This window comes from Natator depressus, chromosome 8 (genome assembly GCF_965152275.1).
Source record: "Natator depressus isolate rNatDep1 chromosome 8, rNatDep2.hap1, whole genome shotgun sequence".
NCBI classification, from domain to species: Eukaryota; Metazoa; Chordata; order Testudines; family Cheloniidae; genus Natator; species Natator depressus.
This window is the reverse complement of record NC_134241.1, coordinates 43,955,126-43,970,814: the sequence shown is the minus strand read 5'-3', so window position 1 is coordinate 43,970,814 and position 15,689 is coordinate 43,955,126. Positions and strand designations below refer to the sequence as shown.

At 55.1% G+C, this 15,689-nt stretch overlaps 1 protein-coding gene across 5 annotated transcripts in view; it reads right to left on the bottom strand.

Annotated features, from left to right (window-relative positions):
• PDE4DIP (phosphodiesterase 4D interacting protein) overlaps positions 1–15,689 on the bottom strand; it is a 153,528-nt gene that overhangs the window by 90,785 nt on the left and 47,054 nt on the right. For all 5 annotated transcript variants that reach the window (XM_074960872.1, XM_074960881.1, XM_074960880.1 and 2 more), the window contains exons 6-8: positions 4,433–4,556; positions 2,267–2,439; positions 1,462–1,579 (exon numbers count right to left, since the gene is read on the bottom strand). In XM_074960872.1, coding sequence (XP_074816973.1) covers positions 1,462–1,579; positions 2,267–2,439; positions 4,433–4,556 — 415 coding nt within the window. The remainder of the gene's footprint in view (positions 1–1,461; positions 1,580–2,266; positions 2,440–4,432; positions 4,557–15,689) is intronic.

Genomic DNA, 15,689 nt, shown 5'->3' with positions numbered 1-15,689 from the left:
ACAAAGTTATTACAGGCTTATTAGCAGTTGCCTGGCTACAGTTATTATCAAGGTCTTCTGATTGAAGCTCAGCAGTTTAAAGACTGAATTCTGCCCTCAGTGACACTTGAGCAATGTTAGACGGAGGGTACCGGAGGACAGAAGGCACAGCTGCCCTCGGACCGAATTCCCATCTTTTAGGGAAAGGCACCATTCGCTGCCAAGCAGGGGAATCTAAAGATTTCCTTTGAGGCGGTCAGGAGGCAACTTCCAAACCAGACTATTACATGCATTTCACTTCAGCACTGGAGCGACGAGGTTTGGTTGGGCGTGACATATTTACCAAATTGTCTTGTTTTTCCCTCTACTTGTCAGTTTCAACAGGGTTGGTTTTTGGGTGGGTGAGTCATTTGTTGCCTAAATATGCCAGGCAAGGATTAACCCCCCCAGAAAGCAGGTGTCCTTAGAAACTGGCTCCAGCCTTCCCACTAGGAAGTCTCAGAGTGCTGCTACCCTAGAACTTGCACCGGGGCTCCCTAAGGTGTAGCTATAGGAGAGTCACTGGTGTGGCCTTTGCTACCGCTGGCTCCAGGCAGCAGGAATTACAGCTTGGAGTGTTTGTTCATCAAAACGCAAGGCAAGAACTGCCAGCCCCAGGCTCCATCTAGTTCAGCCTCTGACAGTAGCCAGGAGCAGAAAATTCAGCAGAAGGTGCAGAGAACCATGGGGAGGAGAATTATGGACTCGCTCAGCACCGGGGAAGTTCCCTAGCTGTGTCAGTTAGAGGCTGGTTTATGTTACGAAGCAGGAGGGTTTGTATCCTTTGTACAGCCCATTGTAAGAGGGTTAGAAAACAATTCTACCCTGCTGCCTGGTCCACACTTACCAGACAAACTGAGCCAGTTCACTTCTGGTGCCACTCCACTGCGGTCACAGAGGGACAACTGGCCCAGTGCCTCCACCCAGGTCAGTGGGAACTGGTTTTAAAGCAGTCTCCTAAAAGGGGACTTGTGGACAGGGAGGGACTGGAAGAAAAGGCCCCCAAATCATGGCTACTCTCCCCCACCCCCCGCATGCGCGCGCGTGCGCACACACACACACACACAGCCTTATGAGTTAAATCCAACCTACTGAGTGATTTGCTAATTGATGCACAAAGTGTGACCGGGGCCCCAGTGCCAGGTTTCCACTGGCAGAAAATAGATTTGGCTTCAATGGGCTGAGAATAACAATAAAGAACACAGTGCCACCCAGCTCTTATCAGCCCAAGATTGCAAAGCCCTTTACAAAGGAGGCCAACACCATTACCACCATTTTACAGATGGGGAAACTAAGGTACAGGGCAGGGAAATGACTTGCCCCAGGTCACCCAGCAGGCCGGTGGCAGAGCTGGGTCTAGAGCCCAGGAAATGGCCCAGCTACATGTGTAGCAGGGACACGCTGGGAGGCCTCAGATTATCCCCTGCACAGCTCCCATCTCACCTGCACCTCCATTTCTCTGGGCTCCTCCAGACGCTGCAGCAGGTTCTGCTTCTCTGTGGCCAGCAGCTCAATGAGCTGCTCTCTGGCACTTAGCTCCTGGATCAGCTCTTCAATGCATCTGCCAAGGAGAAAATGGCTTAGTTACCTTGGTTAGAAGAGGAGGATCTCCACTAAAGGGCTCTGTGCTCAGCACAGGACCCAAGGCGGCTTCACATCACATTTGCAGAACTGATTCTGGGGCCAGCCAGGGTGTGGGCCAGTCCCCAGAGTAAATTAGAGCAGCCTCAGGGTTGCTCTAACTTACAGCTGACAGCTCCCAGGCCAAGGGGCTGTTCCTGGAACAGTCTGGAGTGTAGCGACCTGCCGGCTACACACCTTCCCCCATCCATGCCTCTGTGCTGGAGGTGCTGCGAGGAGCCGGGGAGTGCACAATCACTATGCTCTCTGTACAGCACCCAGGGAGTCCCCTTATGTGGCCTAACCCATCCCACCCAGCCAGTACCACCTGCTCTGCGACCACCTGGGTCAGCCAGACTCTGCCCCCTAGCAGGATCCACCCGGGGGCTCACTGAGCCCTGACTCTGCTGGATGCCAACCCCCACCCCATCCTGTGACCCTGCTCACCCAGGCAGTGACTGGTCCTGCTGCCATGCGGCCCAGTGTGGCGCAGCAAGCTCCACTCTGGGGTCTCCGAGACAAGGATCGCTCTTCTGAACCCCCCAGCTGGGCTGCCTGCTCTGTGGGCAAGGGGGCACGAGCCAGGAAGCAGCAGAGGCAAGTCAATGGAGTGACCACAGCTACCTACTTGTCCTTCTGGGCCAGCGCAGCACAGTGATCATCATGCAGAACCTGGGCTCCTCTCTTCTCCTCCTCCTTGGTGAGCTTCTTCAGCTTCTCGGTTAGCTCCAGGCAGTGTCCCTTCTCAGCCTCCGCCAGTGCTGCCGTCCTCTCCGCCTCGCTCTTTGCTAATCTGGCCTCCTGGGGATGGAACGTGACATGAGCAGGGATACTTGCGCCACCCCAGGCAGAGAGCCACAACCCCACTGGCTTGTGAGCGGAAGGAAAAGCAGCAATACCAGTGGGTGGCTGCTGCATCCAGTGAGACCAGACGTGCTCCCTCCTGTAAGCTGCAGCGTTTGGGCGGAGGATGAAGGGCTGGGCCTATTGACCTGAGCTGCTGTAAGTGATGACTGAATGGGGGCCACGCTACAGTCGCTAACAAGTGATGCATCAGTGCTAGCATTCATGGGACCTGCAGCTGACATTAACGTTCAAGTCCCACCAGGACCTGCACTACAACCCATCCTCTTCAAAGTCAGCTTCAGACTGTCTCTGCGAGGAAGGGGCTCCCTGCTGAACTGGGACTAAAACCCAACAACTGCATGCCCTGGAAAAACCCAACAGCTGCGTGTTCACTCGGAGTAGGCTTACTGGGCATCTGCTAGGGCTCTGGGACTCTGCAACTCGCTCCCCACCTCCCCTCTGAAACAGCCTGAATTAGATGACATGCTGCAAATGACACCTCTTAGAGAGGATGTGAGCTCACGGCTGGGGTACGAGTGCTTCCCACAATGATGGAGGGCTTTCTGGAGGTGGCTGTAATGCCACTGGGATACAGCTGTGTTGCTAATAACGTGTTAGGGTGCCCAGAGCTGGGGCTGGGCAGCTTTTTGTTGTTATTTCATTCTAAAGAAATAATGAAGCCCCGCTTACAATGTACCATCCCTATGGGGCCACATGGGGAAGAGCGGGGGATACTGAGCGCAGGCTGCTGGTGAGACAAGTGCAAATTCCTCCCTGCAAAACACCATCAACTCCTCCCAGGACACTCGCTGCCTTAAATCCAAGAGAAGAGAAAAATCACAAGAATACAAAAAAGATTTAAAATCCCTCCCCTGTGATTTTAGGTGCCTCTATCCTTTTCACTGCAGCCATGATCCCCTGCCTTCATTTACAAAACCTCTTCACTCCAGTTCTTTGTTTTAAAACACAAGGAAATTAAGTGAAAAATAAAAAGCCCTATGTGACTATGATGGGAAGGTTAAATGCAAACAATGCCATAACAGCAACAAGGAAGGTTCTCCTAGGGCCAGCTGCGCTCCCATGGTATGGATTACATCATGGCCAAGATGTTCAAATATAGGGTGGCTCCTAAACCTAGATGTAGGCTCCTAAAGAGGTGGCCTAATTTGCAGAAGTGCCAAGCGCTCAGCAGCTCCCATGGACTTCAGCTGCATCTGTGTAATTATTGTATGAAGGAGGAAGCTGCGTATCTTCACTAGAACTGATGGAGTCATCACAAGTCTGTGTCCATGACCCAGGGGAGCCTCCCAGAGATGCCAATCTCTGCTCCTGTCGAAGGAGACAAGAGCAAGGACAACACCAAGCTAGGAGGGGGAGGCTACGCTGACAGGCTCTCTTGTACCAGGACGGCAGAGCTGCCCTTCCAATGGAAAGAACAGGAGGTAAGGGTCAAGGGCCATGGAGCCTTGCGACTGGTTTCTAATACCCTGCAGATAGCCACCCTGGGGGCCTGGCTCCCTTACCCATACGCTGTGGGAAAAGAGAGAACCAGCCGGAGGGCTCAGAGCTCTGTCTGCTGTAGATACAGAGGGAATAACCAGCGGGAAGGAGAGCAGCTGGGGCCTCGGATTTGTTCCCAGTTTCCCGTGGGCTAAGGGGAGTCCCAGGGGACCCTGAGCTCCATTCCCCATAAGCAAAGAGAAGTCACAGGGGCCAAGAGTCCTGCTCCTCATGTCCCGTGGGGGCCTTGCTGTGGGGCCCAAAGCCCATCCCATATGGCAGGCCCAGAAAAACTGAGCCCCCTGGGATTTGGGGAAGAAACTGAGACTCCAGAATGGGCAGAGGGGGCTGGCAAAGAGAGACGGGTCCCACTTGGCCCTGGGCGGCTCTGTACTCCTCTTCCATGGCCGATGCCGCACAGCTGGGGCGCATGCCCCACCCCACTCACCTCCTGCAGGAGCTGGATCTTGTTCTCCAGTAGCTCCGACACATGCTCCGTCTCCTGCTGCCTCTCCTCATACCGGCGCTGGAGCTCTGCTTCATTGCGACTGGTCACGTTCTCGGCAGCTGCCCTGCAAGACATGGCACCCACCTGTCAGAGCAAGGGGCAGCCCTGGACCGCCCAGCGGGGGCTGGGCTGCAAGTCAGGCTGTCACCTCGGCTCATTCCACTCTGTCAGTGTCACAAATGGGGCTCAGATCTGGTTCCACCCAGCACGGCTCTGGGAGGCCCCACCTGGTGCTAGCAGCACAGGGAGAGCTAGGGCAGACCAGCATGTACAGCCACACACCCACTGCTGCGCTGAGTGGGGTGAGCATGGGAGGAATAGCAGGGGCTGCTCTATTCCGTCGCTGCACCAGGGCCACAGCAACAGCTGCAGACTGCAGAGAGCTGAGCGTGGCCTGCTGGTCCCCAGCATCTAGAGAGGGACTGGGGGGAGGATGGGACACTAAGCCAGCTCCCAAAGGATCTGGGCCTGATTCCGCTCTGCACCAATTTGATGGCACAGAATCAGGCCCCGTAGGCTCACCTCTCCCCAGGTGGGGAGCCAGGTTCCGGATCTGAGCCTGGTTCCAGCTTCAGGCAGTCAGGTCTGGGGCACGCTACACAGACACCAGACGATGTACCAACCCCTCTGACCCATTCCACTCTGGCCCCCACAGTGCAGGCAGTAGGAACAAGGAAGGTGTGAGGAAGCAGGAACACTGAGGCCCCAAGCAGAGTGGATGGGCCTCCTGAGCATCACACCAGCTAGCCCTGGCTGGGGAGTGGCGAAGAAGAAGAGGAGCAGGGGAAGGACCCTAGCATTCTGGAAAGGCACCTGTGAACCAGAGGGGACACACTTTCCCCGACTCTGCTGCTGCCGATCATAGCAGGGAACTAATTCTGTTCTGGGTGGGGGCAGCCTCCCCTCACTGTGCAATGCTCCTGGCATCCCAGGTACTGCATGCTGCCGGGCTGTCTCTCCATCCCTCTTCCCTGCCATTCCAGCCAGGTTCCCCTACGGCCCCCACTGCTGCAGTATCCTTCTGCCAAGAGCAGCAGTACGACCTGTGCACTCCCCTCCTGCAAGCTTAAAAGGAAATCCAGTGTAAGCTTTCTGGGGCAGAGGCTGTCTTTCCATTCTGTGATTGCCCAGCATATAGCACCATGGGGCCTTGGTCCCTGACTACAGCTCTGGGATGCTACTAGGTTTCCATTCAGTTGCCTGCCAGGCTGGGATAGAAGGGGTGCAAACATTGGATCTATTTGATTGCCTCCCTTTTCCGATACTCTGCCTAGATCACTTGTCTTTCCGGACTGTTCAGAGCCATGTCTTCATATGTGTAGTACCTAGCATGACAGGGCCTCGCATTCAGATTGGTGTCTCTGGACTCCACTGTAATATGAATATTCAATGGAAACAAAACGTTTCCTTCTCTTCACCCACCTAGATCTGAATTCAGAATTTCTTGTTGTCCCCTGTTATCTCCGTCACCAGACTGAGTCACCCCTCCCCATCCTGCTCACAGTGACTGCGACATCAACCGTTCTCCTGGGGGCACAGCGCTCAGGACATGGCAGGTCACAAATGGAAAGGGCATATTTTAAAATGGAAAGGTGACTGTCATGTGAGCAGCTCCTCATCCGTGGGTTCTATTCCTGCTTTGGTGACTTCTATGACACTGACTTTTATTTTTAAATACAAAAGCTTTGCGAAGTAGCAGGGGTGGGGGAGAGAGTCACAAGCTGAAAAGCCCATGGGATCCCATCCTGTTTGCAAACAGACTGTGCTCCTGTCCTATGCGCAGAGTCAGGGATGTGCCCCCAGCCAGCACAGGAATCTCCCTGCCCTCTGGGAAACAGGTGGTGCCCGATTATTTTTAGTTTACAAACAGCTGTGCTTGCTCATGCTGCGTCTAGAATGTTAAACAATATCAGCCTCTAAGCCTGCGTCTCCCTGCCTCCATTGAGACGTACAGCACATATTCAAACCCTCTCCAGTGCTGACAACTCTTGGGATTTTGGAATGAGCATGGGGAGGGGATCTTCAAGCCCCAGCTCCTGGAGTCAGGTGATTACATGAGACCCTCAGCTTTCATGCAGAAAACAAAGTAAGTTATGTGTCCTCCTGGTTGCAGAGAAAAACACAAAAATGTGGCCTGAGTCAACCCTGAAGACTCAGAAACTAGAAGACAAAGAAACCCAACCCAATATTTGTTATTGTGAAAATATCATGATTTCTAAGCCAACTGCGTGATTTTTGCGGGGGAGGGGGAGGAGTGACTCATGATTTTTCAGTGCTTGGAGCTGGCACTACTGCCTCACTCTGCCGGTTCTCCTAGTCCTAGTCCTTCCTGGCTGGGGATGGGCTGAGAAAGGGGCCTGCAGGGAGCCTGGGAAACACTCTTTCAGGGACAAAGGCCCCGCTTACCCAGGGCAGGGAGATTAGCAGGATGCCTGATGCACTGAAAAGCAAATCTCTGTTAAACAAACTGCTTGGAACACAAGCCCACGGAGCTGCTCTTACAGGATCTAAGCCTGGACGTTATTTCTGGGTGCCTGAGGGTCCTTTGCCTGTGTTATTCAAAGAGCACGTCCAGTCATGGGGGAAAAAACTAGACCTGAACGTAAAAGACTCCTCTGCGTGATGCTGTGCAAAAACCACCTCCAACAGGGGCACGAGAGCAGCTCTCCTGCAGCTGAGCTCCCCTTGGACAGCTTCCCAGCTCAACAGGCCCCTTGCTGGGATGTGTCGTTACCCCCGCACACCCCTCCATGCGACCTCATTGGTAGTTTTAATTCCACATGGATGCCTGCACTCTTCAGACTGAGCTACTGTCATCAGCGAATCTCCCTGTCTGTACAGCAGAGCACAGGCTCTTGGAAAGCAAGGCCTCCATCTCAGAGAACGAGATCCAAACTCTAACCCAGGAAACTGGCTGGGGTGTGAGCAGGGCCCTAGAAGCACCAGCCAGGTCTCCCTGGACAGCCCTTCCAGGCGTCAAGAGCGCGCTGCTCTAACAGCATGACCGAATCCTGCCTGACCCTAGAGGGATAGAGCAGGGCTCTCAAACAGCAGCACCTCTCCCTCTGCAGGAGCCAGAGACATTCCCTCTTGGCTCCTCGCAGCTGAAGAAAAGCCCCCAACCCTCCCAGCAAGGGCAGGGGCACGGGGGAGAAGCCAGGAGTGTGCACCCTGGGCTTCCCACCAGGCAGCTGCCCTTGGACCTCTTGGCCACCTGTCTTGGCTAGTGGGTGTAGTCCTTTGGCTAGCAGGCATCTGGTCGAACCAGTAAAGGTTACAGACTGAGATCTGGCCCACGTGTGGTGAACAAGGGGTTAAGACAAAGAGCGATAGCTCAAGTGAGGGGGAGGGGTCTATGGAGGTGCCAAAGCCCCAGGGATCAGTCCTGTGCAATTTGACGCTGGAGACCCAGATGGCACTGAATGGAGTCGGGCTGGGGCAGGGATAATGCAGAGGCTAGAAACATGAGCTGACAATCAAAGCACAGATTTGGCTGGCACAAGGCAGCTAATGCACCGAGGGGAAATGATCGGGAAATGATCGGTGGGAAGAGACCGCGGCTGAGCACAGAGAGCAGGGGAGAGGGCCGCAAGGGAGACTGAGGTTGCAATGTGATATGGCTCCAAAAAGCCAGCGCTGGAGACAGCCTGTCCCTCAGGACTCTGGCACCACCACACCCAGAACAGCACACCCGCCTCTAGGCTAGCCAGCCCAGGACGTGTCTCAGGTCTCCAACAGGCTTTGACTCGTGGGGGCTTACCCACTCCCTCCCCTCACAGCCACACCGCTTTCCAGGCACTACTTCAAGCAGAGCTGGGGGTGGGGTGTCACACCTCCAGCCGCGGTGCAGACCTGCCCTATGGGGGTCAGTCTCCAGCTGCGAGGGGCTCCTAAGGTTGGGCACAAGGGGCGTTACCTGATGATGATCTGAGTGTTAGTGCTAACAGCTGGTGGGGGCCCCATTTCCAGCTGGACCGGAGAGGGCAGAGTGGGAAACCTCTCTGAACCGGCAGGAGGCCGGCCTAGCTGGCTCGCTCGCTGTAAGGCTCAGCACATTCTGCCACCCAGTCAAAGTATTTCCATTTTCAGAGCAAAGTAATCGTCGCTAATCAGATACTGTGAAAAATCTCCTTGATGTTCCTGCCTGGATGGTGTTTCTATAGCCCCCTTTTCCCCCCTCCCCCACTTCTCTGCTTTGCCCACCCTGCACACTTAGCTCCATCCACCCCCCTTCACGTATCTGATGCACCAGTCTCACACGTACCGCTCCAGCTGCCAATGCATGTCTACACTACGAAAGTACTCTGATTTTACAGAAGTCAATTTTGGGGAACAGATTGTATAAAGTGGAGTGCATGCGTTCACACGAAGCACATTAATTCGGCGGTGTGCATCGTTGACATTCCAAGCGGTGCACTGTGGGTAGCTATCCCACAGTTCCCGCAGTCCCCGCTGCCTACTGGAATTCTGGGCTGAGCTCCCAATGCCTGATGGGGCCAAAAATTTGTCATGGGTGGTTATGGGTAAATGTCGTCAGTCAACCCTCCCTCCCGCCGTGAAAGCAACAGCAGACAATCATTTCACGCCCTTTCCCCTGGATTGCCCGAGCAGACGCCAGAGCACGACAAGCATAGAGCCCGTTCAGCTCACCGCAGCAGTTATGACCATTGTAAACACCTCGCGCATTATCGTTCAGTTTATGCAGAACCAGCACCTGAAAAACCAGGCGAGGAGGCAACAGCAGTGTGGTGATGAGGACATGAACACAGATTTCTCTAAAACCGCGGTCCCCAGCAATTTGGAGATCATGGTGTTACTGGGGCAGGCTCATGCCGTGGAACGCTGATTCTGGGCCCAGGAAACAAGCACAGAGTGGTGGGACCGCATAGTGTTGCAGGTTTGGGATGATTCCCAATGGCTCCAAAACTTTCGCATGTGTAAGGGCACTTTCATGGAACTTTGTGACTTGCTTTCCCCTGCCCTGAAGCGCAAGAATACCAAGATGAGAGCAGCCCTCACAGTTCACAAGCGAGTGGCAATAGCCCTGTGGAAGCTTGCAACTCCAAACAGATACTGGTCAGTCGGGAATCAATTTGGAGTGGGCAAATCTACTGTGGGGGCTGCTGTGATGCAAGTAGCCAACGCAATCATTGAGCTGCTGCTATCAAAGGTAGTGACTCTGGGAAATGTGCAGGTCATACTAGATGGCTTTGCTGCAATGGGATTCCCAAACTGTGGTGGGGCTATAGACAGAACGCATATCCCTATCTTGGTACCGGACAACCAGGGCAACCAGTACATAAACTGAAAGGGGTACTTTTCAATGGTGCTGCAAGCGCTGGTGGATCACAAGTCCCTGGGCGATGCTCTGGAACTGCTCCCCATGAAGCCAGTCAGGACTCTGGGGCAGTCGCCTTTCTGTGAGCAGACTGTCTTCAGGACACACAGCTCACACAGCTTCCACCTTCCTGGGTCTGACCTCGGAGCATTCAGCATCCTCTGCCCCTGCCCACAGCGAGTCCACTCAGGTGGGGCTCCTGGGGAAGCCAGAGGGTCCTGCACTCCAACTTCGCAGTCAGATGTGACTCTCAGCCAGCCAGTAAAACAGAGGTTTATTAGACGACAGGAACATGGTCTAACACAGAGCTTGTAGGTGCAGAGGACACGACCTCTCAGCTGGGTCCATTTTGAGGGGCAGTGAGCCAGACAACCACGTCTGCCCTTCACTCCATGTCCCAGCCAGCCCCCAACTGAAAAACCCTCCAGCCGCTCCTCCCCTGGGTTTTGCCCCTTTCCCGGGCCAGGAGGTCACCTGATTCCTTTGTTCTCCAACCCTTTAGCTCTCACCTTGCAGGGGGGAAGGGCCCAGGCCATCAGTTGCCAGGAAACTGGGTGTTGGCCATTCTCTGTGTCTAGACCCCTGCACACACCTGCCCTCTAGGGCTCTGCAATGATCATACACCCTTACCCCACCACCTAGATACTTAAGAACCGCATAGGGGAAACTGAGGCACCCCCACACTATTCAGAGGAAACATTAAGAACAGTCCCACTTCGTCACACAAGGGACGTTTCACCAACATCAACATGGGATGGCCGGGAAAGGTTCATGACGCTTGCATCTTCAGGAACTCTGGTCTGTTTAAACGGCTGCAGGAAGAGATTTACTTCCCAGACCAGAAAATAACCTTTGGGGATGTTGAAATGCCTATAGTTATCCTTGGGGACCCAGACTACCCCTTACTTCCCTGGCTCAAGAAGCCGTACACAGGCACCCTGGACAGTAGTAAGGAGCTGTTCAACTATAGGCTGAGCAAGTGCAGAATGGTGGTAGAGTGTGCATTTGGACATTTAAAGGGTCGCAGGTGCAGTTTACTGACTTGCTCAGACCTCAGCAAAACCAATATTCCCATTGTTATTGATACTTGCTGTGTGCTCACAATCTCTGTGAGAGTAATGGGGAGACGTTTATGGCAGGATGGGAAGTTGAGGCAAATCGCCTAGCCACTGAATACGCGCAGCCAGACACCAGGGCGGTTAGAAGAGCACAGCAGGAAGCGCTGCGCATCAGAGAAGCTTTGAAAACCAGTTTCATGACTGGCCAGGGTACTGTGTGACACTTCTGTTTGTTTCTCCTTCATGAAAACCTGCTCACTTGGGGGGGGGGGGGTTGCCTCTAAATTCCTCTTAATGCCTCTAAAACCTGCCACCCGCCCTCCCCCCTTTGATCACAGCTTGCTTGCAAAGGAAATAAAGTCACTATCATTTAAAAAACATGTATTCTTTATTAATTGATTATAAAAATAGGGAGATAATTCACAAGGTAGCCCGGGTAGAGTGTGGGAGTTGGGTAGGAGGGAAGGAAAAGGCCACTTTAAAACTTCTTGAATGACAGCCTTCCATTGCTTGGGCTGTCCACCGGGGTGGAGTGGTTGGGTGCCCGGAGCCTCTCCCCCACGTCCTTGGGCGTCTGGGTGAGGAGGCTATGGAACTTGGGGAGGAGGGAGGGCAGTTAAACAGGGGCTGCAGCGGCAGTCTGTGATCCTGCTGCCATTCATGAACCTCCACCAGACGCCGGCGCATGTCCGTTTGATCCCGCAGTAGCCCCAGCGTTGCCTCACGCCTCCTCTGATCTTCCTGCCACCACCTCTCCTCACGTTCATCGGCCACTTTCCTGTACTCTGCTGTTGTGTCCCTCCACACATTCTGCTGAGCTCTGTCAGTGCCGGACAACTGCATGAGCTCAGAGAACATTTCATCGTGTGTGCGTTTTTTTTGCCGCCTTTGGGACGGAGGAGGGAGGCTTGAAACATTTGCAGCTGCTGGAGGAAAAAAAGGGAGTGAAGTATTTAAAAAGATACATTTTATAGAACAATGGCTATACTCTTTCACCGTGGTCGCATTTTGCATCTTATATTGAGTGCCTGCGGCTTTGGTGTTAGAGATCACACACGCAGTGCTGGGCAACAGAATTCGGTTTGCAGGCGGCCATGGTAAGCCATAGTCTTTCGGCTTCTGCAACCGTCATAACAGCAGCGCCCTCCTCTCCATACCAAGCAAAGCACGTTGAGTTGGCCATTTAGTGCCGCTGTTTTCCTGTTAACGTGCAGCAGCAGAAACCAAACTAACCCCCATCCCATCCAATTCTCTGGGATGATTGCTTTACCCCTCACCCCACCGCGTGGCTGGTATCAGGGAAGATCCCTGCTAGCCAAACGCGAACAGCTCAGCATCAATGCCCCTCCCCACCCCCAACCCCCGCCATACCACGTAGCTGACTGCGGGCAGGATTTCTTTTCAGCCACAGGCAAACAGCCCAGTAGGAACGGCCACCTCTGAATGTCCCCTTAATTAAATTCCCCTATTTTAACCAGGTTACCATGAACGATATCACTCTCCTGAGGATAACACAGAGAGATAAAGAACGGATGTTGCTTGAATGCCAGCAAACACCGGGACCATACGCTGCCAGGCTTTGTCATGCAATGATACCAGATTATTTGCTACTAGCATGGCGTGGTAAAGTGTCCTACCATGGAGGACGGAATAAGGCTGCTCTCCCCAGAAACCTTCTGCAAAGGCTTTTAGAGTACCTCCAGGAAAGCTTCATGGAGATGTCCCTTGAGGATTTCCGCTCCATCCCCAGACACGTTAACAGACTTTTCCAGTAGCTGTACTGGCCACAAATGCATCCCAAGTCCTCAGGGCTACTTAATCATTAAAAAACGCTTGCTTTTATAACATGTATTATATTTTAAAAGGTACACTCACCAGAGGTCCCTTTTCCGGCTTCGTTGGGTTGGGAGGGTATTTCAGTCAGGGTGATAAAAAGATCCTGGCTGTCGGGGAGAACGGTGTGCTGTGTGCTCTCCTCAAGCTCGTCCTCCTCCTCCTATTCTTCCCCGTCCGCAAAATCCTCAGGCATGACGGAGAGTACCCCATCATCGGAGTCCACGGACAGGGTGGGGTAGTGGTGGTGGCCCCCCCTAGAATTGCATGCAGCTCAGTGTAGAAACGGCATGTCTGGGGCACTGTCCCGGAGCGTCCGTTTGATTCTTTGGTTTTCTGGTATGCTTGTCTGAGCTCCTTAAGTTTCACATGGCACTGTGTTGCGTCCCTGCTATAGCCTCTGTCCCTCATGGCCTCGGAGATTTTTTGAAATGTTTTGGCATTTCATCTTTTGGAACGGAGTTCTGATAGCACGGATTCCTCTCCCCATACAGCAATCAGATCCAGTACCTCCCGTTCGGTCCATGCTGGAGCTCTTTTTCGATTCTGGGACTGCAGGGTCACCTGTGCTGATGAGCTCGCCTGGCCAAACTGGAAATGAGATTCAAAAGTTCCCGGGGCTTTTCCTGTACACCTGGCCAGTGCATCTGAGTTCAGAGTGCTGTCCAGAGTGGTCATAATGGTGCACTGTGGGATAGCTCCCGGAGGCCAATACCTTCGAATTGCGTCCACGCTAACCCTAATTCAAAACGGCAATGTCGATTTCAGCGCTAATTCCCTCGTTGGGGAGGAGTACAGAAATCGGTTTTAAGAGCCCTTTATGTCGGAAAAAATGGCTTCGTTGTGTGGACGGGTGCAGGGTTAATTCAATTTAATGCTGCTAAATCTGACATAAACTCATAGTGTAGACCAGGCCTGAGTTGCTATTAACTCTCCCCTCGAGTGCTGCAGGCCTAGCTCTCACTGCATAGAGCTTTACGCCCCAGGACAATGGAAAGGGCTTTCATCAGCTGGGAGGCAGAGCCAGGTCAGCGGGGAACCGGGGCTGTCCACCAGGATCCCTTTCCCTTCCCCTGTGCCCTGCTCCCACAGTGGTGGTGGGCTGGTGGCCCAGTGCAGGGCCCAGGGGAGCGCTACGCTGAGAGTCTGCTGAGCAGGTGGCTCAGAAAGATCCACAAGGCACGTAGGCTCTGTCCTTGCAGGTGGGGGCCATGCTGGGGGGTGCTGTTGCTTCATGCAAAGAACAAGCATTCGGGCTGCACAACGGCGTTATTTATGTTTTCCGATTGCACAGCTGGAACCAACAGCAGCCAGAGCCCAGAGGACAGTGTGGCCTGCCCTGCCCCGGCACTGCCTTGCCTCCCAAGACATAGGGTGACCACTGGGTCCTGCAGCCTTACACAGCACCAGCGGCCGCTCTGGGCACAGGACTGGGGAATGGTCTGGCTGCTGCACAGGAGGAGGGCAGAGAGCAGGTTGGAGCTGGGTTTGCTTGTCTCCCCCTCTCAGCATCATGCCCTGAACAGGGGCGGCAGGTTTGTAGAACGCTCAGAGCAACCCCCCCCCTCCGCCCCCGCCTAAGGCTCTGTGAGGGAGTTTGGGTTGGGGGAGGAGGTCTGGGGTGCAGGCCCTGGGTTGGGGCAGGGAATTGGGGTGTAGGACGGTTGAGAGGTTGGGCTCTGGGATGGAGTCTGGGGTGCAGGCTCTGGGATGGAGTGTGGGTGCTGGGTGCAGGCTCCGGGCTGGGGCACAGGATGGGGGTGCAGGATGGGTGGAGGGGTGCAGGCTCTGGGAAGGAGTTTGGGGATGGGAGGGACTGCGGAGGGAGGGGATGCAGGCTCTGGAACGGAGTTTGGTTGTAGACTCTGGGCTGGGGTAAGGGGTGGGGGTGTAGGAGGGAGTTTGGGTACAGGCTCTGGGAGGGAGTTTGGGTGCAGGAGGGGGGTGTGGGAAGGGGGTGGGGGTGCAGGCTCTGGGATGGAGTTTGGGTGCTGGGTGCAGGCTCTGGGCTGGGGCAGGGCCTGGGGGTGCAGGAAGGGGTGAAGGGTGCAGGCTCTGGAACAGAGTTTGGGTGCAGGCTCTGGGCTGGGGCAGGGCCTGGGAGTGCAGGAGGGAGTGAAGGGTGCAGGGTCTGGGAGGGCGTTTGGGTGCAGGAGGGGGTGTGTGGGAAAGGAGTGGGGGTGCAGGCTCTGGGACGGAGTTTGGGTGCTGGGTGCAGGCTCCGGGCTGGGGCACAGGGTGGGGTGCAGGATGGGTGGAGGGGTGCACGCTCTGGGAGGGAGTGCGGAGGGCTGGGTGCAGGCTCTGGGACGGAGTTTGGGTGCTGGGTGCAGGCTCCGGGCTGGGGCACAAGGTGGGGTGCAGGATGGGTGGAGGGGTGCACGCTCTGGGAGGGAGTGTGGAGGGCTGGGTGCAGGCTCTGGGACGGAGTTTGGGTGCTGGGTGCAGGCTCTGGCCAGGGGCTGGGGGGGAGTTTGGGGGCCGGAGAGCGGGTGTGGGCTCGGGGAGGGGACTGCCATCACATGTGGCTTCCTTCCTCCCCTGCTCCCCCACGCCATAGCCTCACTGGGGCTGGGGGATGGGGCTGCCCTTTGCCCAGTGTTTGCAGGAGTGGTGGCGGGGGGGTGGGGTGGGGGGGTGGATCACAGGGTCAAACACTGCCGAAGCCCCAGCAGCTGCTCAGGTGAGTCAAGGAGGTTCACTCCAGATGTCTCCTGCCTGGTGCCAGGAGAGGGCTGCCAAGCACGTGTGGGTGCCTCCTCCCCCTCCCGAGGTGCAGTAGCAGCAGCAGCTGCCTCAGCCTGCTGCTGGCGTTGCTCTTGTGCTGTGCTGTAGCTTTAGGGCAGCGGAGGCCAGGGAGAACCGCGCTGCTTTCACTCAGACAGGGGTGCTCCCGGGGCGGACCCTCTGGACCCGGGGCTGCTCCAGGCAGGGCCGGGGGAGAGACCCTGCTCCAAACATTGGTGGA